General features: G+C 42.2%; 1 protein-coding gene and 1 long non-coding RNA gene across 4 annotated transcripts in view; one reads left to right on the top strand and one right to left on the bottom strand.

Moving 5' to 3' along the window:
- The first annotated feature begins 321 nt into the window (after window positions 1-321).
- Window positions 322-27,992, top strand: SIX4 (SIX homeobox 4). Of its 3 annotated transcripts, none has more exons than XM_073638722.1 (3): window positions 322-1,258; window positions 5,062-5,726; window positions 19,527-20,256. In XM_073638722.1, the coding sequence occupies exons 1-3, from the start codon at window positions 543-545 to the stop codon at window positions 20,219-20,221; spliced, it is 2,076 nt and encodes a 691-aa protein (XP_073494823.1). In that variant the 5' UTR covers window positions 322-542; the 3' UTR covers window positions 20,222-20,256. The 3 variants fall into 3 exon arrangements, with proteins under 3 accessions (XP_073494823.1, XP_073494824.1, XP_073494822.1); XM_073638721.1 differs by lacking the exon at window positions 19,527-20,256 and adding an exon at window positions 25,126-27,992 and having other exon boundaries at window positions 325-1,258; XM_073638723.1 differs by lacking the exons at window positions 5,062-5,726; window positions 19,527-20,256 and adding an exon at window positions 1,348-1,512 and having other exon boundaries at window positions 323-1,258.
- Window positions 24,498-27,992, bottom strand: part of LOC141153686 (uncharacterized) — a 59,031-nt gene continuing 55,536 nt past the window's right edge. The window contains exon 3 of the long non-coding RNA XR_012247333.1: window positions 24,498-25,317. This is a non-coding gene — a long non-coding RNA (uncharacterized lncRNA). The remainder of the gene's footprint in view (window positions 25,318-27,992) is intronic.

Below are 27,992 nucleotides of genomic sequence, written 5' to 3' on the forward strand. Positions count from 1 at the left end.
TACACCTATCAATATTTATAAAGTGAACCAATCAGGTCGGAGCAGTAAGGTGTAGCTCCAGGGACCCCACAAATCCTGTGCCTTTGGGGGCCAGATTTTCCTCTGCACCCATACAGGCTCCTGAGTTATTGCCGTCTTTGGAGGCTCAGTCAGGCCCAGCAGTTGTACAGACGCGTGGAGGACAGGCTCGGGCCAGGGGGGAGGACAGGCTCGGGCCAGGTGGAGGTGTCTGTGCAGCCTGCTCCTGACCGTACGGGATAGGCGGAAGGGGGAGCGAACGCTTTGAGTGACGGTTGCCGCAGCAACGGCCGGTCTTGCATTCCAAAGTCCCCGCCCACCTCAGTTCCCCCAATGGTTCTCCCAGCTCCAGGCCAGGACGTTCCTGCCAGTTTTTGCAGTTGTGTAGTAGTCACATTGCTGCGATCCGTTTACACTTCAGGGGAGGGGGGGAAGTAATGATCGCTGCGTGGCCGATGGAAACCTGATCAGACGGGAGGGGTGGACTTTTTTTTTTTTTTTTTTTAACAGAAGGGGGGAAAAAAATGTCTTCCCCTTCCAACGGGATCCCAAATGCAATAGAGATCAAGCAGGAAAATGCCTTGGACGCGGCTCCTTTCTCTATGGAGCATGCACACCAGCCCGGGACAGAGGAAGGGATCAAGAGCGAACTTGTGATCGGCGGCGGCGGTGGTGGTGGGGCCCCGTACACCCTCGCCTTCTCCCCGGAGCATGTCGCCTGCGTGTGCGAGGCTCTGCAGCAAGGTGGGGATCTGGACAGGCTGGCCCGGTTCCTGTGGTCGCTTCCCCAGAGTGACCTGCTACGTGGCAATGAGAGTATCCTGAAAGCCCGGGCGCTGGTCGCCTTCCACCAGGGCAGGTACCCGGAGCTCTTCTCGGTACTGGAGAGCCATAACTTTGAGCCGTCCAACCACGCCGTGCTGCAAGACCTCTGGTACAAGGCTCGGTACAACGAGGCGGAAAAGGCCCGGGGGAGAGCCCTGGGGGCGGTGGACAAGTACCGGCTGCGGAGGAAGTTCCCGCTGCCCCGGACCATCTGGGACGGAGAGGAGACCGTCTACTGCTTCAAGGAGAAGTCCCGCAACGCTCTGAAGGAGCTGTACAAGCACAACCGCTACCCGTCCCCCGCCGCCAAGAGGAACCTGGCCAAGATCACCGGCCTGTCCCTCACCCAGGTCAGCAACTGGTTCAAGAACCGGCGGCAGCGGGACCGCAACCCGTCCGAGGCGCAGTCCAAGAGGTGAGGACGGAACCTGTGCCGCGCTATTGTGCCTGCTGCAATATGGCGCTGCACTGCTACTGCTACTAACTTTTTTTTTTCCATTCTAGAAAGCTGGAAGCTTCCTCTAGTGATGCCAAGAATACAGATAAAATGCTCCAATAACCCAAGGAATCTAATACTGGCGCATGTGGGACATTAAGGAAGGAGGGGGGTATCAAGGAAAAGTTATTGGTGCATATCGGTCATTTATGGGGGCTGATATCACAAGAAAAAGCACTAGAGAATTATATTGATGCATGTAGGACATTTATGGGGGGGAGGGGGTGATATCAGAAGGAAAAATTCTTGAGAACTATATTGGTCAATTGGTCATTCATGGGGGGTGGGAGCACAAGGAAAAGTTCTGGGGAATTATATTGGTGAATATAGGTCATATATGGGTGGTGGCAGCACAAAGGAGAGGTATGGAGAATCATATTGGTGCATGTAGGTCTTTTATGGGGGTGGTATCACAAGGAAAAGCTATTGGTGCATGTAGGTCATTTATGGGGGTGGTAGCACAAGGAAAAGTTCTGGAGAATTATATTGATGCATGTAGGTCATTTATGGTGGTGGTAACATAAGGAAAAGTTCTGGAGAATTATATTGATGCGTGTAGGGCATTTATGGGGGTGGTAGCAATAGGAAAAGTTCTGGAGAATTATATTGATGCGTGTAGGACATTTATGGGGGTGGTAGCAATAGGAAAAGTTCTGGAGAATTATATTGGTGCATATAGGTCATTAATGGAAAGGGTGGTAGCACAAGGAAAACTTCTGGGGAACTTTTTACCTATGTCATGGTAGATATAAAATTAGTTTAGCAATTTGGGGAATTGGTTAAATGGGCCGATAGGAGTAAATATCTTTATCGGTGACGATTGATTGTTTAATCTTAAATTTGACAGCGTAAATTATTCACTAACATTTGATGCTGCGGAGAGCATGGCAGATCAGGCTGCAGTGTTTTGAAACCTGATTCTAAACTCATTCAGCTCAGGTTTCATTGAAATCCTAGATGGGAGAGACTCCTTCTGTGCCAGTGCCCTTTGATCGGCTCGCTCATTCGCATTGTCCCTTTTTATGATCTCGCTGTCACACTGCTCTCTGCAGCTGCCTACACCTTTCCGGTAAGGTCTGGTGGCTTAGGTAAGGGTTGGTAATTTTCCCTCATGCACTGGGTTTAGATTATCCGCAAGGCGCTGCTTATACTAAAATAAATCACTTCTGCAGGGAAGGAGGGGGAGAAGGGTTGCTGATTTTCAGCCAGAGGGGGCTGAGATTGCTGTAAGCCCCTATGACTGCACAGGAGAGTGTTAGAACAGATGTGAGCTTGTTCCCCTTAGCTGCCACTCAGTTGTTTTTTTTTGCAGGGAGGGGGTATCCAGAGGGCTTCACAAATGCACTTTTAACACCTTCATGATACTTTGCATCCTTTTGTTACCTGGAAGTTGTCTTTCTTTCTTTTTAAGGAAACTTTTGGGCACCAAATGGCAAGCGCTAGTCATAGACTTGAAAAGTTGTAATGTGCAAGCACTTTAAGCCCGGCAAATCGGGTGTAAGAACGGTCATCTGGACTAATGTCTTATTGGCCGCCGGTGATCCTGGGCCTCTCTCAGCTTCTTCTTGGGCTTGGGAGCAAGGTGCAGTCTGGGACGTCATAGAGGCTTTGCAGGGGTGAGCTTCTTGTCTCCAGAAATCCCTTATCTCTACAGGTTTGTGACTGGTTTGGCCTGCCAGGTGGAGGTGACCTGTTCTTCCAACAGAGAGCTCAGCCCTTCCCTGTTCTGTCTCTTTACGCCTCCCATTTGCAGAACCTAATGAGCGAAGTTGCCCGGAGGTGTTTTTTTTTTTTTTTTTTTTCTGGTAAGGCGCGTACAATACTGAAATAATGTGGTGTCGTATTTGCAGAACATTCTGGTGCTTTGTAGATTTTTAGCTAGTTCTTTAATACTCCAATTTACTCCAAACTCTCTTTGCAGTTTTCTGCGCCTAAATAGATGTTAGAAATCCTTATAATTTACACTGGTGGCCAAAGCAGCTGAGATATGGTAGTATCAAGGCCAAAGCAGGTGTGGCATGCTAGGGACGTGTGTGAATACAGCCATACAACCTCTGTTCGCCTGCGCTCTGAGTGCACAATCTATGGGACGTCCATCCGGTTCTGGATGTCGGGTGGCATGTCTATAAGGGGAGTCCTGCGATTTTCAGAGTAGTTTCTCGTTTGTTACGGCCACTTTTGACCTGAATCGTACATGTGTTAGATCACTTGCCCGAAATTGGGTCAGGAATTGTGACAGTAATGCGGATCAGAAATGCGGCCACGATACGACCTTGTAAATCGGCTCAGTGTGAAACATAAAATTGTCTTTGCCTCCTTTTATGCTGTATGAAATATTGCCGCTTTGATTCTGTATGCCGCAGTCTTTATCAATGGTTTAGAGGGGAAAAAAAAGCATGTGATATATTTGTTTTTTATTTATTTTTTTTATGGCACCAACATTTGTCGCCATATCAAATGCATGAAAAAAAAATAAAAATAAAGCCCCAATCCTTTAAAAACAGATCCAGAGGATACCAATACAGTGTTGTAACATGGCCATGTGCCATTAGTAGGTATCTGTCAGGATGATTTTACTACTGAAACTAGCAGTAGGGCTGTACAGCAACAAAAACCACGTGTCTCTTGTAGTAATCCGATGTGCCAGTGATGAGAAATCAAGCTTTGAAGCCACATGCTAATTAGTCTGAAAGTGCACTGAGGGCGTGTCAAGACTGAATACATGGACATGCCCCCAGTGCACTTTCCAGCTAATTTGCATTTGATTTTTCGGCACTGCTACATTGGATTACTGCCCAACGGGTATATATTATTATACCTCTAGATTAATAGTAGAATCGTCCTGAACTTGGGTGATCTTTCCTGAGGAGTATGTAGCAGGCATGTTTCCATATACATTGTAGATGTGAAAGTATCTGTCCTAGATCAAACCTTTACAGCTTGTAAAATATTCATGGGCTTAAGTGTGCAGCTATGCCTCTCCTTCCGATATGGCAGCCCCTTACAATGGAACCTCATGCATTTAATCGAGGTCTTTAATTGTCCGGACGCAGGCATGTGCCGCAGAGCAATTTTTGTCTTTTTTTTTTTTTTACAATCTCTCTACAGCGTGTAGATGTGGGGATGGGGGATGCTTGATGGATGGGCAAACGTAGACAGGTAACATTCCTTGGGTTTTCTGAACTAATGCTTCCTGGTTAAAGTACCACCTCCCCCACCGCTCCGCTCTTCCCTATACATTAACACCTTTGGGGCATTCTAGCTTATTTAAGGCCGTCTGTGAATTGCTCGCCTGTGTGATCAGGAAGGATATAATTAAGGTCACCACTCACTTCTTTGGCTGGATAATAATTACCTGCTCCAAAATGTCCTATTTTCTGCAATTGGAGATGATGTAATTGTAGAAAACTTGGTTCACGCTCTGTTCCTGTTTGTGCCCTTTTATTCTCCTTGGTTCCGTATTTGTTTTGCTCCATAACAATAGGTGTTCCTTTACAAACGCCACCACTCCATTACCATATATTTGCCAAATGGCCCTTCTGTGTTTGCTTCTTGCCACTTCACCCAAGCTGAAGTGTCCATTAGCCTCCTCACAAGAGGTTAACCCTGAACCTCTCGTTTGCTCAAAAATAATACCGTCAAGTAGTGTCACTTCCATTTCCAGTGCAGTTTTGTTAATGATTTTCTCTTGTTTTTGTGTTCTTTTACTTTTTCTCCTTTAGTGAGTCGGATGGAAACCACAGCACTGAAGACGAATCGAGCAAAGGCCAAGACGACTTGTCTCCACATCCTCTTCCCAACTCAGATGGTGTCTCCAACATAAGCCTTCCTGCGCACGCCGATACGGTGTATATGCAGCACATTGGGAATAAGATCTCCTTGGGCTCTTCTGGAGTGCTGTTAAATGGAAGTTTGGTATCGTCCAATACTTCTCCTGTTTTCTTAAACGGGGGCTCGTTTATCCAGGGACCCAACGGCGTGCTTCTTAATGGTTTAAACGTGGCAAATTCGCATACAGTGACATTAAATTCTCCAAAAGTGGCCTCGACCATTGTCAGCAATGGTGCTCTGAACTCCGACATCTTGGTGTCCTCCCCTGAGGAAGTCAAGGTTCTTCAAGCTGGTTTGACAGATTCTTCCTCGTCGTACACTACAAATATACAGCCTTCTTTCCCAGGGTTAATACCTGCTACAGAAGTCAAGACTGAGACTATCCAACCTGCTGCTGCTTCTCAAGATGGCGGAACAGTTGTTACATTTACCACTCCCATACAAATAAACCCGTACGGCATTGTCCAGATACCCAATTCAGGAACAAACGCTCAGCTCATTAATGGAAGTATTGGATTCTCCACACTCCAGCTGCCTTCAGTTGCAGTTTCCCAAGGTAAATGACGGGTGCAGATGGGAGAATTTGTGCATTGTTTTCTAAGGGGTAAGGTTTTTCCTTGTGGAGAATGACATGCCAGGTCTGGCATTCCAGTATGAGGAGACTTAAACGCCTTGCATGCTCCTCTGGGTAATTGAATATGAATTGTTTTCTGAAATGTTTCTTGGATTTTGATACCAAAACTTGGACCTGTCATCCACAGAGAACCTTACGTTCTAAGGGGTTATCCATTCCATGTGAATTACAAAAAAATGATAATATACTTACCCATAAAATAGGGTCCAGGACCAGAGGTGACCACTGTTTCCAGTTATTGTAGAGTAGTCCGTCTCGTATACAGCATTGACCACATCTATGGGGCACAAACCGAATGAGGCAGTGGGGCTGAGCTCACGAGTGGTGCTTTGTCTGGTCTCATGGGTACTGTGGGACCCTTTCTGTTCTGGCGCTCATATCGGAGGATAGATTATTAGAATATGATAACTTTTCTTGGGGTATGTCCACGGGACTTATCCGTAAGGAGGAAATGGATAAATTGAGAAGGATGTGAAATCTGTAGCTCCGATCTCCAAGTAATTTTTCTCCCCAGAGCGTTGGATGAAATTTTGTAAAAATTTTGTAAAATAACATTCATTGTGCTGGTACTTGTAATACACGGCACATTTTCAATCAGAAAAATCGTACCTGTGTAATAAGCTGGCCATACACATTAGACTTATGTCGGCCGATTTTGACGGGTTAGGCTGACGATCTAATGTGTATGGGGCTACTGGTCACCTAATGGTCGGAAGCAGCATATCATTGGTGTAATGGGCTTTGGAGACGTAGGGGGGCCCATTATCTCCAAAGCAGGTGCAATTTTGCATTTTTAGGAGTTCTTGGGCTGCAAAGGGCCCATATATTGTTCTTGCACAGGGGCCCTTGTCTGTTAGTGGTCGGGAGAGATGTCGATTCGACATGTCCGATTTCAACCTTTCGATCGCATTGTTCTCTCGGAGATAAGCCTCAGAGCCGACGTGTCAGCTGGCAGCTTTTTCATAGAGAACACAAGAGCGCTCGGCTGAATGAGAGCGCCTGTGTATGGAAGTCGTCTAAGATCGCTGGCGGCCATCTAATGTGTATGGCCGGCCCTATTCATGCAAGCCGGGTATCGAAAAAGTCGTAGTCTCTCCTATGTGACTTATCCGCCCATGTTGCCATATTTCATAAAGCACAATTTCTTCTTGTAAGCTGCGCTGCCCATTCCACGACCATGAAGTCACTGAGCACAACGGCGGCAGAGCTCTGACTATCCTTCTATGCTGCAGCTGTTCTGCACTAATAATAGCACCGCTACATATGAGGAATAATTAAGTGGACTTGGTGTAGGTATTGGTTTGATATTTCCAGCTGTCCTGCTTTAACAGTCCATTAGTGCGGCTTCTAAATAGATGTAGCCATCATTTGGTTAAACCAGAAATGTGCAAACCACGGGGCCTTGGTGTCTGCGCTGCTTATCTGTAGGATTATACAGAGATCCGTGGCGCTGCTCATCACTAATGTATAATCCCTTCTTTTTCCTCTGCCAATCACTGATTGATACTGTATGTAGTGCTCTTCTCTTATCAAAAAGGTTCTTCAGCTGCTGTAGATGTCTTATATATGCCACAGCTGCTGCAGAACATCATTATACACATCTCGGGTGATAGAGAACTTCTTCTTGAAAGGTACAAGAAGTTGGAAATTCTTCCATATAGTTTTCAAAAAGACCCCCTAATATGAAAGAGTATTGGGAGCCATCTTGCGCCCTCTGTGGTTATGACACTGCTCTGATTTCTAATACCCTTATAATATATAGTGTGTCCTCACTCTTCAAGGTTTTTTTTTAGTTTCAGAAAACATTAATCCCATGATTGCGGTTTGTTAAAGCACTTTTTTTTTTTTTTTTAGCACCCTTGACAGGTCCAGCACTGTGTCTCTGCCTCTGCTCCTGATGTCTGTTATTGTCTGCAGTGTTGACGTCCCAACAAGAGCACTGCAGACAATCGATGAGCTCAGCGGCTCTGCTAGAGCTGAGCTCGGTTCTTGTCTGTAGTGCTGTTGTTGTGACATCAGCACTGAGGACAACATCAGACCCCGGGAGCACCAGCGGACCCCCAGTATTGGACCCTGAGAGGGTAAACAAAGTTTTTTTTTTTTTTAACAAACTGCACCCAGGTACAGGGGTGTAAAATTATTCTGTTTTATCTCCTTTGATCCCTGGAAGCACCGGATGCTGACATTTTCAGATGATCAGTGGCTGCGGATACAGCTAAAGTAGGTAAAGGCTTGGGAAAACTAAAATAGATTTTTTTAAATTTTTTTATTTTTTGAAAGGCCCAAAGCATTTTGGGTGAAGTGAAGCTAATCACATAATTAGTGTTCATGGATAAATGCAAGACTCAATTAATAGCAGCGATTTCAGCAGTTATCTAATGCGTACCGCTGGCTTAACGTTTATCACTTATCTGTACATTCGTGGCCCAATTCTGCCCATGTTCTTTGTATTGAAGAATTGGACATTGTAGTGCTACGTCCTACTGGTCGAGAGGGAATTTCACGTTTAATCCCATCAAGTCACTACAATGGCTGTTTGCACTGTGGTAATGTAGATGCAGAGATGATCAAATGCTTAAAGGGGTATTTCCATCTCCAAATCCTAGCCCAATATGTAGTAGGTGTAGTAGTAATAATAATAGCAAATACCACCAATTAGAAATGTAGTATAGTTTTTCTGATTCACTATGTCTCTTTAATCATGTGCAGGCATTGCAGGACCTTAGGTATCCATGGTTACAACCACTGGTATAGTGACAGCTAGTTGCTAGTGGTCGTAACCATGGATACCTAAGGTCCTGCAATGCCAGCACATGAGGAAAGAGACTTAGGGAATCAGAAAAACTAATTGGACGTATTTGCTAATATTATTATTATTACACCTACTACATATTGGGATAGGATCTTGGAGATGGGAATACCCCTTTAATGGTACCTTGAAGAAATGGAGCTTAAAACATTTCATGCTGTAATGACTTCTGAGTGTAACTCCTAATACAAGTTCTTCTGTCTACATTACTGATGACTGATGACCGACCGCTATCTCTCCCGACTTTCCCCATACATATAAGCGCTCAGCTTGACCAAACGTTCAGGTGTTCTCCTTGGGGAGAGTAGATATTTACTGGCAGCGGCTTATCTGCCTGCAAAGGGATCGGGTGAATATATCCAAAGCGCCCCATCCTTATCTCCCCCGATATCATCTGTCAGGGGAGAATTCACATTACATGATTGGCCAATCCCACCGAAAACGACGACTTTTATCTATTGTGCATGGGGGCCTACATCCATGACCAACTTGATTTGGGGGCCATTTTCTTAGCCATGTCACTAAGCCTGGTCCAAGTCTAGTTCAAGAAAGCCATCTCCGTTAAATTCCATGTGGTATGACTTGTATACAGGAAAAAAACACCCTATAAATGGATGTACAAAATGAACATGCAAATTAAGTATTAAAATAAAAATGTAAATCTTTATTAAGCTACAAGGAATCAATTAACATAGAGTAAAAACAAGACGCACTAGAAAATGCCTTGTGGGTAAATCCAAGGGGATAATTAGTTCATGTTCATATTATACAGACACTGCTACCTAATCAACACATTGCATCACGCGAGCAGTGCAATAAAGTGCCGGTAAGTTAAAAAAAACGTAAATCATGCCTGACTTTTAAGTATATGGTGGCCAAAGCGCATAGAGAAATCATAAAGGGAAGTATACACAATGGTGAAAATACTAGAGACAAGCTAGGACCATCCCGACTGGGTACACCTTGTTGAGGTGGGATGGGTTTTATGCCTTTTTGATCAAAATAGCATTCACTAAGTCTCCTATGTTATTTACATGTCCCATTACTGTTTATAACATATGCTCAATTTGTTTTTTCTTGGGTTTTGACAATGGTGAAAATGGTAGCATTGGATAAATGGAGACTCGCCCAAGCAATGTACCCTCGACGCGCGATTTGCCAATGGGTGGTTTGTGGTCCTTTATCCTCTGTGACTTTTATCCAGCAGTCAGTCTGAGTTCACAAAGCTGCAAAGTATTTCTGGCTTTGTCTACTGGAAAGAAAAAAATCAAGGACCCATTGACTTTGTATGGGTTACTGAATGCATGGTGTGGTAGACCTGCTCACTTGACAGCACATGGATGTAGACACGGGAACACGGTCTCTTTAAATTCTTCCCACGTTTAATATACAGGCAGCATAAACCGTGGTGAAGTAAAAATAAACACGGCCCTTTGGGCAAAACAAAGCAAAGTGGTAGCACAAAACGCAGTCCTTGTGGTAGTGGGAATCTGCCCACTCAGAGTTTAGCAAACAAATGGTTCAGCTTTTCCTTGTCATGACACAAAGCACTGGAGTTCCTTTCTCCAGCCCTACCGAACACTGAATGATTCAAAAGGCCGGCCATTTATAGCCCAGGCCACACCCTGGGGTAGAGATATGGTGAACAGCCTCCCACCCGCTCTACAGCTGTTCACACATAAAATCCTAGCACATTACAAATGGACGATTAACCCCTAGACACATAGTGTGCTGGAGCAAAATTCTAGGTTTCAACTCACTGAAGCTAATAGCCTCAATGAAACATATCTCCCCTCCAGTACTTTGCCAATGACTTTGTGACAATAGGTTCGTAATGACTTTATTCGAATGAAATAAATTATGTAGCCTCATTTCTGTATGTAGTGGCCCTTGGAGCAGTCTTGAACACTGGGCTATGAGCATCAGTTTTTCTGCTTGCCGTCATTGTGTGGCTTGTATAAATTCCAGTGCAGGTTCAGTAATTTCTTTTCCATCCAGCTGAAAAAGACTTGAAAGTGTGAGGGTCTAGTAGTCGGATCTTCATAAAATATAGATACGGTAGTTTACAACTGGTAAATCTAAAGTGTGTGTAATTCACCAAAAGGATACGTGCAAAAGTCATGGAAATAAAGATTCTTAAAAACAGCGTTATTGGGACCTCATGGGTCTTGACTTTACTGTACAAGATTAGAAAACATTGGACTTGTGTTGTATGGTGGACCAAACCATTTAATCAATGCTTCTTCACTAAATTTGACTCCCCCCTTTTTATTCCAACCCTCACCGCTCCCCCAATTCGAGTGCCATTCAATCTGAGCTCCCTTCGCTTCCTTTTTTTTTTTTCAGATTAACACCCCATTACAGATTGATGATTTGTACTTGGGGTCAATTGTCCATATTACCAATGTAACACCGAGACCCACTGCTATTCTACTGAACTGCACAGGTAGCGAAGCTCTGTGAAAATTAATTATAATTATATCCAGCATTGAAAATTATTTATCTTTGATCACTTTATTAAGAAATTTGACTTCAGTCTTGTAAAAAAATAACCTTGCATCTAAGTGGCCACCACTCCTCAGTTTACTTGTGTGACTTTTCTGTACTTTGTTACTATGCACTGTGAGTACGAACTTTCAGTGGAGAGTTTGCACCTTTACGAGTCCACAAAGTTCACTAGCTCTTGTACATAGTACATAGTACATAGTTAGTAAAGCCGAATAAAGACTTGCGTCCATCAAGTTCGACCTGTTAGTTCTGTAATTGCTAAGGTTGATCCAGAGGAGGGCAAAAACCCCAAATGATTTGGCCAATCTTCACCTGAGGAAAAATTCCCTCCCGACTCTGAAACCAGCAGTCAGAATAAATCCCTGTATCAACCTACTATTTTATTTTATTTTTAAGTATATGCTGAAATCTGCCTGGTATCTAGAAATGCATCCAGTCCCCGCTTGAACTGGTGTAGTGAATCCGACATTACCGTCTCCTCACTCAGTGAATTCCATATTCTCACTGCTCTTACCGTAAAGAACCCCTTCCTATGCTGGTGCTGAAACCTTTTCTCTTCCAGTCTTAGTGAATGCCCTCTTGTTACCGTAATATCCCTCCTTTTGAACAAATCCCGGCCAAGGTCTCTATACTGTCCCCTAACATATTTGTACACATTTATTATGTCCCCCCTCAACCTTCTCTTTTCCAGGCTGAATAGTCCTAGTTTTGCCAACCTCTCTGGGTATTGCAGTCCCTCCATTCCCTTTATTAATTTTGTTGCCCTCCTTTGTACCTTTTCAAGCTCATTTCTATCCTTTCTATATATTGGGGCCCATAACTGAGCACAGTATTCCAAGTGTGGTCTGACCAGTGCTTTGTACAGTGGAAGAACAATGTTCTCATCCTTTGCAGCTATACCTCTTCTGATACATCCCATTACCCTGTTTGCCCTTACAGCAGCGGCCTGACTTTGGGCACTCCAATTTAGTTTGCTATCAATCAAGATGCCCAAGTCCTTCTCCATCTCTGAATTCCCCAATGATTTCCCATTCAGTGAGTACTGGTGACTTCCATTTTTCCTTCCCATATGTATGACCTTACATTTCTCCTCGTTAAACCTCATTTGCCATTTAATGCTCCACCTACCCAGCTTATCCAAGTCCCTCTGTAGGTCTGCACTGTCCTCTTTTGTATTAATTGTTTTACATAACTTTGTGTCATCTGCAAATATTGATATTTTACTATTTATCCCGTTGACTATGTCGTTAATAAAGATATTAAATAACATTGGGCCTAGTACAGACCCCTGTGGTACCCCACTAGTGACGCTTACCCAATCTGAGTATATTCCATTTATAACCACCCTCTGCCTTCTATCCTTTAGCCAGTTAGCTACCCACTTGCAGACATTTTCCCCCAGCCCCATCATTCTCATTTTGTATACCAACCTATTATGTGGCACGCTATCGAACGCTTTTGAGAAGTCGAGATACACGACATCCACTGGTTCCCCCTGATCTACTCGAGAGCTAACCTCCTCGTAGAAGTCAATCAGGTTTGTTTGGCAGGAGCGATTCCTCATGAATCCATGTTGGTTCGGGGTTAATAGATTATTAGCATCAAGATGCTCCATGATTGCCTCATTAATAAAGCCTTCAAAAATTTTGCCCACAACGGACGTCAGACTCACCGGCCGATAGTTTCCGGCGTCACTTTTCGCTCCCTTTTTGAATATTGGCACTACATTCGCCTGTCGCCAATCAAGTGGCACAGACCCAGTCTCAACAGAGTCCTTAAATATAAGATATAACGGTCTGTCTATCACATTACTTAGTTCCCTTAGTACCCGTGGGTGTATGCCATCAGGTCCTGGTGATTTGTTTATTTTAATGTTACTGAGGCGTTTCTGTACCCCAGCTTGGGTTAGATTAGTCATACTTAGTGGAGGATTAAGCTTGTCACTTCTCATTTCGCCTGTTAGTTCTTTTTCCTTTGTGAAAAGTTGACGAAAAAAAATTATTTAATAGATTAGCTTTATCCTCATCTTTCTCTATGATTTTGCCTTCATCACTTTTTATCGGTCCAATATTATCCGATTTAATCCTTTTACTATTTATATACGTAAAGAACAGTTTGGGATTTGATCTACTTTCCCTAGCAATACGTCTCTCTGTTTCCTCCTTTGCTATTTTTATTTGTTTTTTGCAGGTTCTTGTTTTTTCCTTGTAACACATTAGTGCCTCCTTGCTGTTTTCCTGTTTTAATCTCTTGAATGCCTCTTTTTTGCTATTTAACGCCCCTTTTACGTTCTTATTCAACCATATTGGTTTCCTCTTATTTCTGGCCCTTTTATTCCCATACGGTATATACCTCTCGCACTGAGTATTCAGAATTCTTTTGAAGGTTTCCCATTTACTATTCGTATTCCTTTGATTAAGAACTTTGTCCCAGTCTATAAGTTGAAGGTTTTCTTTCAGCTGATCAAACTTCGCCCTCCTAAAGTTTAATGTTTTAGTTGTTCCCTTATTGATAACCCTACTGAAGGGCATTTTGAAATTGATAATATTATGATCGCTATTACCTAGGTGCCCCCCTATCTGTACCTCAGTTATTCTATCAGGCCTATTAGTCAATATTAAGTCCAACACGGCCTTCCCTCTCGTTGGTTCCTGCACTAGTTGGGAGAGATAATTATCCTTGATATTTGTCAAGAACCTTTTTCCTTTCTGCGATCTACAGGTTTCTGTTTCCCAGTCAATATCCGGGTAGTTGAAGTCCCACATTACAATCACCTCATTATGTTTTGCTACTTTGTCTATTTGTCCTAATAGCAGTTTCTCATTCTCCTCTGTTATATTGGGTGGCTTATAGCAGACCCCCAGTAATATTTTATTATTATTTTTTGCCCCCTCTATCTCTACCCACATGGACTCGACCCCCTCTTCTCCCTCTCCTATATCTTCCCTTAGTCTGGGCTTTAGACGTGACCTTACATATAAGCAGACTCCTCCGCCCTTCCCCTGTTTCTGGTCCCTTCTAAATAAACTATAATCTAATAAATTTACCGCCCAGTCGTAGCTATCGTTTAGCCAAGTCTCTGTTATACCTACGATGTCATACCTCTCCTCCGATATAAGCGCCTGCAGCTCATCCGCCTTATTGGTCAGGCTTCTTGCGTTGGTCAGCATGCAAGATAAAACTTTGGGGTTATTTAGCATCCTATTCTTCTCTAACGATCTAACTGTACTATCCCCTCTCCACCCTCATTATATTCACTTCTCCCCTTCCCCCTTGCTTGCCTCACATCCCACCTATTTCCTTGGTTTCCCCCCCCCCCGTCTCTAGTTTAAAAACTCCTCCAACCTATTAGCCATCTTCTTCCCCAGCACCGCTGCACCCTCCCCATTGAGGTGCAGCCCGTCCCTACGGTAGAGCCTGTAGCCGACAGCGAAGTCGGCCCAGTTCTCCATGAACCCAAACCCTTCTGCCTTGCACCAACTCTTTAGCCACTTATTCACCTCCCTAACCTCCCGTTGGCGCTCCTGTGTGGCTCGCGGGATTGGTAGTATTTCTGAGAAAACTACCTTGGAGGTCCTTGCCCTAAGCTTCCTACCTAGATCCCTGAAATCATTTTTAAGGACCCTCCATCTACCACTCACTTTGTCATTGGTGCCAATGTGGACCATGACCGCTGGGTCTTCGCCAGCCCCACCCAGTAACCTGTCAACCCGATCCGCGATGTGCCGGACTCGAGCGCCAGGGAGGCAGCACACCGTTCGGCGATCCCGGTCTTTGTGACAGATTGCCCTGTCTGTCCCCCTAATAATAGAGTCACCCACTACCAGGACCTGTCTAGCCTGCCCTACACTTCCCCCCCTCCCCCTCAATACTGGAGCATACACTCCCCCGGCGGTCAGAGGATCTGTCGTGCTCCAATAATGCCGGTTCTGAACCAGCCTTCCTATACTTCTTCCCTCTATCCCTTCTAACTGTTATCCAGCTCCCTGCCTGTTCAGCCTGCGCTTCCCCACTAAGCTCCACCCCCAGTGTTGACCCATTGAGTGTCTGCTCGGTGAGCAGCAAACTCCGTTCCATGTTGTCGATGCTCCTCAGTACCGCTATCTGAGCACTTAGATCCAGGATTTGGGCTTCCAAGTGCACGATATGCTCACATCTCTCGCAGCAGTATGGATCCCTGAGCGGTAGCTCAGGGAATGCATACATTGCGCAAGATGTACACTGCACGGCTCCGGCCAACATGGACGTCATTCTAAATATGGGGATACAGTCAGTATATATGTACAAGTACAAAACACAATTATTTATATATAGGTGTATGGACGGGGATCAATTAGGGATGTGCAAGTGTATCGATTAGATATCGGCGGGGGATCAATTAAGTATCAATTAAGTATGGACGGGGAATCAGCTGAGTGGGTCAGGTGGATTAATTAAGTATGGACGGTGTGTCAATTAACTATGGACTGGGATCAATAAGTATGAACTGGGGAAATAATTAATTGTGGACTAGGGAATCAATCAATTAATTATGGACAGGGGGTTTAATTAAATAGGATGGGGGGTAAAGCAAATAAATAGGTATGGACGGTGGGTCAATTAACTAAGGACTGGGGATCAATAAGTATCAATAATATCAATAAATATGGACTGGGGAAATAATTAATTGTGGTCTGGGGAATCAATCAATTAATTATGGACAGGGGTTAATTAAATATGGTGGGGGATAAGGCAAATAGATAGGGACTGGGGATGAGTAAAAGTGGACAAGGGGAATCTATTAAATAGGACAAGGGGGATCACTCAATTGTAGATTGGCTGTGAAGATCCTTGCCATACTAAGTAAAAGCCCCTGCTTGGCTTGAGATGCAGACAAAGAAAACCAAGGTATCCAGTCGTTTGGGTATAAAACTTCACCAATTTATTAGTGCAGCGTAAAAGGTTCCTGGTACATTAAAAATATTGTATTAAAGCAAAAACCGACACGTTCCGAATATAGAACTGTCCTTCGTCATGGACGTGTTGAAAAAAAAACCTTGCAGGTAGTGGTCTCCAAACCATGGCTTATTCCATAGTCCTATTTGTCTGGCATTTCTGTACTCCGTTTCTATTTACTGGGAGTACGAACGCTGGCAGTGAAGGTGGAGGCATCTTAGGAGTTTGCTCTCTCCCCTGTAAAAGGTATTCAGTGCAGGTATCCTCCTCTCTGTGCTCAGGAGGATTTCGCTGTGTGTCCCCCATAAGCACCATTATGTAGTGCATAATTTAAGAGAGTTCAATTTAGATCTTTAAAAAAAATTTCCATCTAGTGACCACCAAACCATTGCTTACTCCTTTAATTTACTTGTCTGGCATTTCTGTACTCCGTCACTGGGAGTACGAACTCTAGCAGTGGAGGAGGAGCCAACTTAGGAGTGTGCTCACCCCCTGCAAGGTTTTCAATCTCACCTGCGCTAGGTACAGCCGTGCCGGAGGAGTTACTGCAGGTAACACAATACAAGAGACGCGCTACGTAATGGGGCTTATAGATGATACACAGCAAGATCCTCCTGAGCGCAGAGGGGAGGATACCTGCCCTGAATACCTAGCAGTGGAGTGCGCATACTCCTAAGTTGTCTCCTCCTCCACTGCCAGAGTTCGTACTCCAAGTGCATAGAAATGCCAGACAAGAAAATTAAGGAGTCCGCAATGGTTTGGAGGCCACTAGATGCCAGAGCTGTGGAGTCGGTAAGCCAAACCTCCGACACCTCAATTTCCCTGACACTGACTCAGACTCCCTCATCCACGGCTCATGTTTAAGTGATGAATTTATTGTAGCAAAGATTCATCTCGGCTAAAAGTCTAGACCCTTAGATCAGGAATAGGACAGACGTTTATAGGACATTTCATAACTTTCCCAAATTTTTATGAAAAATATTCCCCACCCACTGCATTGAACTTCTGTACCCAATTTATTATATATTTTAGGAGTCGGAGTTGGTCCATTTTATACCGACTCCGACTCCTCAGCCCTGCTAGATGCAAGTTTATTTTTAAAGATCTAAAGTGAACTCTCTTAATAAGTTAAATAACTTTCAATACTGGAAAGAATTATCAAAGTTACTCTTTAACCACCAGTAAGCTAATTAAACTGAGAGCGGACGTGTCCCCCTTCTAGCTTGCTTTGCAGTAGGTGAGATGGGAGGCACCTGATGGTGGATGCAGCTTGGCTTATTGCAGAGCTGGACACCTGTTTTGTACTTAGACTTCAGTGAATAATATCATACAAGTCCCTTATAATCAGGAGTAGAGGACTGTGACTATAATGCAATTCGCGTAGGTTAGGACTTATTTTTCAGTTGACTTTTAAGTTTACCCACCATGGCAGTGCTCCTGCGTGCAGGCTTTTCTAAAACTTTTTATTGTTACATATACCATCTGTTCACCTTTCATTATTGTTTTAATGGCTGCGAATGCTTAAAAGGAGGTAGTCCACTATCAGGACAACCCCTTCTTAATCTAAATGTTTGCCCCCGGTAAAATCTAAAAAGCTTATACTCCCCTTCTGTGCTGGCGCTGTTCCAGCAGTGTCAGCACTCGCGGTCCCAGGGCTCCTGTGCGGTTGTTGAGACACGTGAGCCCTGGTCCCAATCAGCGCTGGTGTCACTGTTCCCGCATTCGTACAAATTGAACATGAAGAGGAAGTCAGAGATCAGCTGCAGCCCGGAAGTCCTCTTCATGTTCAATTTGACAGAAGGCGTGGACAGTGACGCCAGCACTGATAGGGCGCCGGGGTCACTTGTCTCAACGACTGTGAGTGCTGACACCGCTGGAATGGCGCCGGCACCGGTGGTGAGCATAAGCTTTGTTTATTTTATCGGGGCTAAACATGGGGAAGGAGAAGGGGTTGTCCAAGTAGTGGACACCTTCTTTAATTTTGGCCCAGAATAAATCTGGACAGTGCCAGTCCATATGCTCTGTTTTGGGCCAAAAGGCATAGTCTTGGCTCAGGACTCTCCTCCGAGTCAAAATAGAGGCCCTGTCTTTAAGAAGGGCTCCTGTTCAAGCAGACTTGTATTACAAGGACTGCCATTTTATCTGCTGCTTTCTAGGGGTGCCGGGAATGGGACCTTGGTCAATTTGATGATCACCCTAAAGAGCTGCATTTTGAAGGGGGTTGTCTGAGAAAACGCCATTAAATAAAAATATTTTTCCTTTGCGACAACAGGTATTTATTTATATTTTTAATATTTCACAACTTCTCACAATGGATGGAAGGGGTTTTGATAACGTTCATACCTCCTTTTAGCTTCTTAGTAGATGGTCATAAATCCATTATCCTATAGAGTAAGCATTGTTTTTTTAAAGACTCATTAACAACGGGTATCGTACAAGTTCTGGTTTTAATTCGGACATTGCAATACTTTTTTCACCTTGTCACTTTCACTGGGGAAACAGCTGTATGGTCCGTGGCATTTTACAATGACTTTTGGCTATGGTTCCCCTTTCAATTGTTTTGCGCTCGGTATTTTTTATGTGAAGCCTGGGCTACTGCAAGAGAGACGAGAAAGTGTCTGAATATTAAGTGAAAATAATCAAGAACATGGCAGCATTGAGGAGAATCACCGGCCGGTAGACACAAGTACACGAATTCTAGGTGCCCATTAAGTTGGCCAATATGAGGAAGATAGATGATCTCCAAGTCCAGGTAAGAGGATAATTTACCTTGCTGCATTTTAACTGAATAACATTGAATCTTAAAGGGGATAAAGCTGGCTTTTGCTATGTAATCTGAGAGCAGCATGATGTAGGGCAGAGACCCTGATTCCACTGATGTGTCACTTACTGGGCTGTGTTTTGATTTTTCAATAATATTGGTGTTTTATCAGCAGGAGATTATCATTAGAGGACTAGGTGTCTCGTACCTCCTGATCCAACCATCACGGATTGGCAGCCTTCTGTGTACACTGTATATTGACAGTAGTGTGGGTGGTGTTATACAGGGCACAGCATTCTGAGATCTGCAGAGAAAACTGAGATTGTATCAGAACTGCTGCACCCAGTAAACTAAGTGACACATCGCTGGAATCAGGGTCTCGGCCTCTACCTCATGGTGCTGTCAGATTGCATAGCAAAATCCTGCTGATAGATTCCCTTTTTAAGTTTTAATTTTAATTAACCAAAAAGCTTGATTTCTGCCATGTTTATTGGCAATTTTTTTTATATATCTAAAAACCAAAAATCATTTGTCTTAAAGGTCAGACCTAAGTGAGGTCAGCCAGATCTCCTCTTCTGCTCCTTTGCAGTAGCTCAGGCTACGGGACCTTGTGCCACAGACTCCCCAGTGTGTAAGTATTTAACATGATTTTTTACATCTGATTTCTTGACCTCAATACTTATTCTTATGCCATATTTTCTTCCCGCAGGAAAGCCATTGAGTGATAGACATCCTAGGCAACGAAACCCTACTTCTGAAGCTCACCGGACAATCCACTGTGAAGTATCTTGTCAAGATGAAGGTGGTTTGGAAACCAATGTCCAGCCGCACAACATTAGTAAAGGATTTCCGAAATATTCCAAACTTAAAATCAGGAAATTGGACCAAAAGGACCACCATAAAAGTCCTCTGTTATCTTGTGACTACTTATGTGAAGGTGCAGAAGATGGCAAAGTATCCTGTTCGGAGCAAGATCTTCTTAAAACATTAATGGATTGTTCATCGGCAGAAGACCTTTACCTGCCAGAGAGAGATTCTTCTTCAGATAGTGATGACCCCGTGTTATTTCAAAGGCCAAAAAGAATATTGAAGAAGAAGTTCAGACGACGTTCATCGTTGGTTTCTAAATCTACACCTTCTTCAAGTTTGCAGCCCTTTCAAGAAAGAATGAAGAAACCGGTTGAAGAACCTCAACGGTGTGTACAGGATCAGCCGGAGAGAGCAGGTTCACATCTAGACCACAGTTTAAGAGATCTTTGTGAGCTCCAGAGGACGATGGCTACAGACTTGCGTGGTCTTCGCACTGAGATGGCCAACATTGGTCTGATACTTGGGAAGATGTTGGTGCTTCTGGAGAAGTCTATGACTTCCAGTTCCAATGCAGACAAAACCGATGAAATGTGAAATGTCTGTACTGTTACGTTAGAAAGGTTTATGAGTCCATTACACTGTTTGTTAGCTATTACTTTCTCTTTTTTTTTATTTTATTTTATTTTTACTTAATAAATTTTGTTGTGTGTATTGGGTGATGTAATTTTTTGAGTTGAAGACTGATGCTTGGTTTGAACTCCAGAGATGAACAATGCATTCATTCATATTTCTTCCCTATCTTAGCGGAGATTACAATTTCCCTACAAAATGTAGGCTGCTTTTATTAGAAGCCGTATGAATGGAAATGTGATTCCGGCATGGGATATTACATGAAAAGAAATGTATTTTAAAAATGCAGATTTCCCTAAAAAAAACAGTAGCATCACAATTATCATCTCTAATCTGTGTGACAGTAATATTTAACCCATTCAACACAGCCATTTTCCGTTTTTTGCACTTTCATTTTTTCCTCCCCTTCTTCCAAAAGCCATAACTTTTTTTTTTTTAAATTTTTCTGTTTACATAGGGCTCAGTTTTTAAGGGCCGAGTTATACTTTTGAATTACGCCATTCGTTTTACCCCATAGTAGACTGGAAAATGGGGGAAAAAAATCCAAGTGCGGCAAAATTGTGGGAAAAAAAAAACAAATGCAACTCTGACATTTTTTTTTTTGGGGGGGGGGGGGGTTGTTTTTATGGCGTACATTGTGTGGCAAAAATTACCTTGCAATATGATGCGGCTCATCAGTACGATCACGGCGATACCAAACATGTCCGATTTTTATTGTTTTAATGGTGAAAAAAATTCAAAGTTTGGAAACAAAATATATATATATATATATATATATATATATATATATATATATATATATATATATATATATATATATATATATATATTTTTTTTTAGATTACGTTGCCATTTTCCATGATCCATAACGTGTTAATTTTTTGGTCGAAGGAGCCGTGTAAAGGCTTGTTTTTATTGATACCATTTTGGGATAGATATGACGTGATCGTTTGTTGCAGCATTTTTTTGTGTGGTTTTGCAGTTATCAGAAAAAACATAAATTTTGGTATTTTGAATTCTTTTGTGTTTTCCAAGCAGGTTGGTTAACTTTATATTTTGATATATCAAACTTTTCTGAACGCGGCAATAACACATAGGTGTATTTTTTATTTTTAATGGGGTAAATGGGGGATGATTTGAACGTTTTGTCTTTTTTTTTTCTTCATATTTTTAAAGCCATTACCTGCCATGTATGGGGCGAGCTCAGACCGTGAGCCTGCTCCAAACATCCCCACCCCTACATGTACGGCAGATATCGGTGAAGGGGTTTCCTCAACATTGTAAATGTTTAAATTTTGAAAGTGAATGTAAAAAAGAAGCAACTTTGCAATTTACCTCTTATTAAAAATCCTCTCTGTTCTGAAGAACAGAGATATATTTTTATGTCTATTGTTTATTGCTTCTTGCCTTGCTGCATCGGTGGCTTGTAACGTGGGTGGTTGGTCTACTATGAAAGAAATGCCGTGCCAGATCCGGCCAGATTACATGCCACTGACTGCTTGCATGGCCAGAGGAGCAACAATGCCTTTGGTTCAAGCTGGCAATCAGGAGCGCATCACTCGCCTGTGAAGCAGGGAGGCAGGGGAGCGGTGAACTCATGAAGATCTATGTTGAAAAAAACAAATGTGTAATACTATATTTGGTCTACTGATAATAGTCAGATGTAAAATGGCTAATTTATTTTTTTCAAATACCAGAGACTTCAAAAGGTTGTCAAGGATTTGGGGGAAAAAAGGCTTGCTTTTTTTCTATAACGGCACGGCACCATAGGTGGAGGCAGCTATTGCATCGGACACTTTTCAAATGAATAGAGCTAAGCCACGCCAGACATAGTGTAGGTGGAGGGGAGAAGGGTTTTTTGTTTTCCCCTTTTCCTGTCCTATGGTTGAGTACAGAGGTTGTCCATGCTGTATTAGTGTTAAAAAGCATTTGTCAAATGGCACACTATGTCCCCAATTTTTCAAACCATTGACACCAGAATTCCAGGTTTAAAGCTTTTGGAAATGTTGCAAAACTTTTGTAACTTTAGGCATGTTGGTTTTTTTTTTGTTTGTTTTTTTTCTTAGAAGTGGGAAGGGGAAGTAGCAAAGCACAGCCGATAAATTTAACGTTAAATTAAGTAAATTTTTATGCAGGCGCACAGCAACTACAAGATACGCCAAATTCATTAATATGAATTCATCTTCGATATGCCTTTCTTGATGAATCTGGGCTAATTTGTCATCAGTAAGTGACCTATTGTGGGTTTTTTTTTTACTCTGTTATATGGCGCCTACATATTCCACAGCGCTTTACAGACATCTTCATCACTGTCCCCATCAGGGCTCACAATCTAGATTCCCTATCAGTGTGTTTTTGGAGTGTGGGATGAAACCAGAAACCCACGCAAACACGGGGAGAACATACAAACTCCTAACAGATGTTGTCCTTGGTGGGATTTGAACCCAGGACCCCGGCGCTTCAAGGCTGCAGTGCTAACCACTGAGCCCATTGTTTATATCAAGTCTTAATGTTAAAGGCTTTTTCTGAGATCAATAACATTTTGGCTACAAACACTATTAAAAAAAAAAACAAACAAAAAAACTATTACTTACTTGATGAGTTTCCTGTTGCACCACTGCCACCGCTCTTGTGTTCACCACCAGTCTGTAGTCGTCTTACAGCAGTCACTTGCCAATCGCTGGCCTCGGGAGTCCTGTGCCACATCATCACAACCAGTGGTCCCAGAATATGGGAATTATCAGATAAGTAATGGTTGTTTTCTTATTTGATGGAATTTTCTTGAATTTTAATTTCTAACCCTTAAGACATATTTGTACCGATTTTTGATGATCATCCCTATCAACATAGGATCCAACCTTCACAATAGGTGATGGCGAGAGCTCCTCTCCTCTCCCTGCATATTTATCTCTGTATGGGTCACCGAGCATGCCTAGAAAACTCACCTATGAAAGTCAATGAATATCCCCAGACTATTGCTGTCTATGGTCCATGAGACTGCTGAAAAGTCGATCTTTGAATGCTGTTAACAGCAGATCAGTTAAGATCACCTTAAAAAAAAAAAAATACAACTGAATAATATATTCTGTCTGCTGGAAAATTATTCAAGGTTTCTGACTTAAGCAATGTGCTGTAAGTCTGAGCAAGAGGACTTCATATTTGACAGAAGGAATTTTCATTGAAAGGCTGAACTTTTAAAGAACTTTGTGTTAAGCAGTATGTGTATGCATGCGGGCAAGGGCTGTGCACCTGCCTTCTGAACGTAGAAGAGGCAGATCTACTACTAAAGATGGAGGCACTGTAAATTGAAGGGTTTGTGTAGCCGTGCTCTTCACTTAATCAGTCATCAGGCTTGGAGAGCTGCTGCAGATGCTTGCCGATTGCCTCAGCCGCTGCTGTTCGTTGTGCAGCAGCGTCTCTCTATACCTGATGGAGAGCGAGCCTCTGCTGTCAACTTTATAAAAGATAAGCTGCTGTTCACACAGATGACCACTCTTAACTGCAAATTCAATTACTGCATTATGCTTAAAGAAATGGGGAAATTCCCACTTGGTTTCAAGTTTTCTATTTTTCCAGTTTGTTGGGATACATAAAAAATGGCCATATAGATTAAATTAAGGATGGCGGAACTTGGGGATTTAGATGGGATTAGTTAATATTTGTTTGGGGGATGGGAAGGGGAGCCCCGGCTATATAATGTGGATGGCCAGCTTAAAGGGAATGTGCCATAAATATATGACCTATTGTTTTTTTTTCCTCTCATCTCAAGTTACTTTAACTTTTTTTTTTTTTCCTTTTAAAGGGGTTCTTATGTTTTGAATACACAAGGTTACTGATACATTAGCATCACAGCAGTGAGGACCAGCCCTGAAGCCTTTAGTCCTGATCGGCAGCTTATTGAGGCTTTGTGTACTTTTTTTCTTTTGACAGCTGATTTTCATGTAGAAAGTCAGATGATATTGCATAGTGTATGCGTCCTCGTTGCTCATATTTATAACAGACCAGCAAATGTACAATTGTATTTATTCTGCAGGAACTTGAAGAACTTCATGTTATTCACTTTGCTGTTTCCCAAGAAATCAAAATAAACTTGGGAGGGAAAAAAAATGCAAAAACCAAACCTATTTTTCTCAAATATTTGTATTATAGGTGCTGGGGTTTTTTTTGTATTTTTTTATTTTTGTTTCACACATTTATGTAAATCAGTCCATAATAGATTTTAATACAGGGATCGGGATCAGATTAACCCACATAAACACAGTAGCCGTGTGCTTCTAGGCTGGGGAAGACAGTTGAATACTCAAAGCATTACACAATTTTGTGTAAATTAACATAGTAACGTAGGTTGAATAAAGCCCAAAACTGGATCCCATATTCCAGATGTGGCTATTTATACTTAAATTGGGCACTGTGGTATTGGGAGGGCCAAAATGAAGACTGCGTGGAGCGTGATGTGAGAAGCCCGATGCCAATGTTCTTCTTTATTTTACACCGTTCATAAGTCAGATACTTGATAAGCAAAGCTTAAAGGTCCCCATATGGGGGACTTTTAACTCTCCCCCCCCCTATAAATGATGGAAAAGAAGCATCGGGCAGTTGGATATTCAATGCCCGATTTCATTCTTTTCAGAGTAGATAAGCCGCTGCCAGAGGAGTCTTGACAGTGGCTTTCTCTTCACTTCCCATTGAAAACGCCTGAATGATTGACCGATCGCTCGTGTGTATGATGGAGTTGGGAAGGATGGCTGTCTAGCGAATGAACGTTCAGCCGACCTCTATCTCGTGTATGGCAATTTGTGATTATGACTACTGACTATTTTTGGAGATCGGACATTTTACTTAGTAACTGTACAAATTTCTCTTCACAGGAAACATTGGAAACCTCTCAGTGGTCCGTGGTACTTCAGATGGAGGGACATTTACAAGCGACACCATCTCAAGCAGTGATCAAGGAAAAGTGTTCCTCAGCTCTCTCCCTCCCAGCACAGTTGTCTACACAGTTCCGCATTCAATAAAACAAGATGGCCTGGAACAAAGTCTTGTCTTTTCTTCGTTAATGCCTGTCAATCAAAGCACAGCACAAGTAAACATTAGCATGTCATCGGACGAGGCCCTTCAGTCTGTCGCGGCTTCCTTAGTGAATGGAACTCAAGCTCAGAATTTTTCACTAGCTCCTACTTTAATAACTGCTTCCGGGAATCTCGCCTCCGTTACAGGGAACCAGTCGGTCTCTCTTAGTCAGTCTATTTCCACACATGCCGCCACCACAACCAGTGTCACAACCACGAATAATGTAAACTTTCCACATCTACAGAACTGTCACTACATTGCTGCCCAAGACCTATTGTCCGTGACCCCGTCACAGTCGGATCTTGGAGAACCCATTGCTGCAAGCGGTAATAATGCCAGCCTTCCTGTCACACAGGCCCATCAGGATTTCAGCAGTCATCACAACCTGGTTCTACAAAGTCTACCTGAAACCAAGGAGAATTACCTTCCCATGGAGCAGAACACCACAATCAGTGGGAGTGTCATGTTGTTGGATGCAAAATCCAAGTATGTCATTAGCGGTATGGTCAATACGGGCTGCGAAGAACTTGAAAATGATAAGAAGGAGTTGGCCAAGCTTCAGAACGTTCAAATGGAGGAAGACATGCAAGACATATAGACGGTACAGACCTCATGGCCGAAAGCGGATTCTCCATGACTTTGGTTGCATTCAACAATTGTATGAACTAGAACTTTTAGTAAAAATCGCACTGCTTTCTTTTTTTTTTTTTTTAATAATTTTTGTTGTCCCAGTACCACATTATTTAACCTTTTCACGAAGGTGAGTAAGTAAAGGGAACACCATCTGAAGTACTTTTGTTCTATTGTATGAAATATTGGGTTTAAGGTTAAAAAAAAAAGTGCATTATTGGTACTTATTAATATTATTTTTGGGAATATGCTGGAAAAAATTGTTGATCACAAACTAGAGAAAAGTGATGGAATCCTGTTTGTGGTTTGTATAGTTTTTGTGGGGTTTTTTGTTCTTTTTTTTCTATTACCAAAAAAAGAGAAAAAATAATGTATAATCTACTTGACATCGTAATGAACTAAAATAGACCGGTGGGATTGTTACATGTAGACTTTTTTTCTTGTCATTTTTCTCTTCTGCTAAATCACAAATGCTATTGCTAACATTTTTCCAGCTCGATTGTAAAACTGAAATAGGAATCCAGTGTATAGTTCCTCTAGTGTTTTCTACACAATCCTATGTGGTCCTAGTAAATGATGTAATTCCCGAAATATTTAAAAAAAAAAAAAAAAAAAAATGCAAATTTCTCTAAAATTTTTCAAATTTTCCTTCTAGGTTTTGGAAATTGATTCCTATTCTCTTCATTGTTCTGTTTTATGTTTTTATTGTCCAAATAATATTGCAATTTTTAATAACTTTCCTCGTGCCTTCTGGCCTACGGGCCATTTAATTGTAGCAAAGCACATTATTAAAAAAAAAAGAGTAGATCAGTGAAATATATATGCAAGTATGTCTTCCTACAATGTTAATGTATACTACAATTTTTCTGTTCACAATCCCTGTACCCTATCGTCCCTTCTCTCTCCCCCCCATACACGATAGCTGTCGGCTGAACGATGGTTTTGGCTGATCGTTAGGCCTCCTTACTCCTCCATACACACTCTGCCGATTGCGCCTGGATTCTCGGCTTATGCCACCGAGAAAAAAAAATGGCAGTCCAAAATCCGACATGCCAGATCCTTCTCTGCCCCCTTGACCTGATCTGTTAGGGGAGAGTCAGGAGGCCTCCATACATATTAGAATGACGAATGCTCCCGCCAACATCGGTGGGTTTGGCCGACCTTGGTCTACTTTTCGAAACCTAAGCACATTGCAAATGTGGCTCTAATTACAAAGGGAAAGACAATTCTTAATCGAGCATTGCCCCGAAATCTGTTAAATATCCTGGAATTTAAACACTACATTTATATGAATTATTTTGCACTATTTTACAATTTTAACTAGAAACTTATTTAGGAGTTTTTTTTTCACTATTGCATGGAACCTGCATTAACAAATATATATAACGACGTGCAAAATATTTATTCTTAGGGTCTCTGCTTCTGACTAGTGAAAAATAAATGCTTTTTTTTTTTTGTCAAAAAATTCATTGAACTTAACAAATTTTTGTTAGTCTTCTGTTTACTTGACTTTTGTTTTGCATGTTTTACTTTTCTTTTTTTTTTATTATTACCCAAAATGGGTTTGTAAGCATTAGAAAAATACAACTAGAGCAAGCAAAATCTATACAGGATATAAGTGGGAAATGGTGACATTTTTAGTTTTATTTTTTATCTATTATTTAACTTATATGCATGTAATATCCGGCCTTCTGTTCTATTTTTCAAACTGCTTTCTCGTGCATGTTATTTTTTTTTTATTTTTATTTATATTTGTTTCTTTTGTGCCTTATGATGATTTATGAGAACAGAACACATCTGAAATGTTTTAGGTAGTTTATATATTTCATGATGCATTTCTTGCTAATGGTACCAACCTCATGTCAAAAACCATTTCTGTGCAGTTACCCAACCAAAGAGGTATCTTATATATATATATATTTTTTTTGTTTTCATTGTACTGTAATAGGGATTTATTCTTCCCAAGTTTTATTGTATTCTGAAATGATGTGAACTTATTTTTCTAAACACTATACTGAATAAACTTTTATATTTA

Source organism: Phyllobates terribilis, unplaced genomic scaffold, assembly GCF_046119375.1.
Source record: "Phyllobates terribilis strain yellow unplaced genomic scaffold, ASM4611937v1 Scaffold_7__3_contigs__length_470593459, whole genome shotgun sequence".
Lineage (NCBI taxonomy): Eukaryota > Metazoa > Chordata > Amphibia > Anura > Dendrobatidae > Phyllobates > Phyllobates terribilis.

Bases quoted from the DNA above. Each gene is read 5' to 3' on its own strand.
- SIX4 (XM_073638721.1), top strand. From the start codon at position 543: ATGTCTTCCCCTTCCAACGGGATCCCAAATGCAATAGAGATCAAGCAG. The intron at 1,259-5,061 runs GTGAGGACGGAA...TTTCTCCTTTAG, and splicing joins TCCGAGGCGCAGTCCAAGAG to TGAGTCGGATGGAAACCACA. The intron at 5,727-25,125 runs GTAAATGACGGG...TTCTCTTCACAG, and splicing joins TTCAGTTGCAGTTTCCCAAG to GAAACATTGGAAACCTCTCA.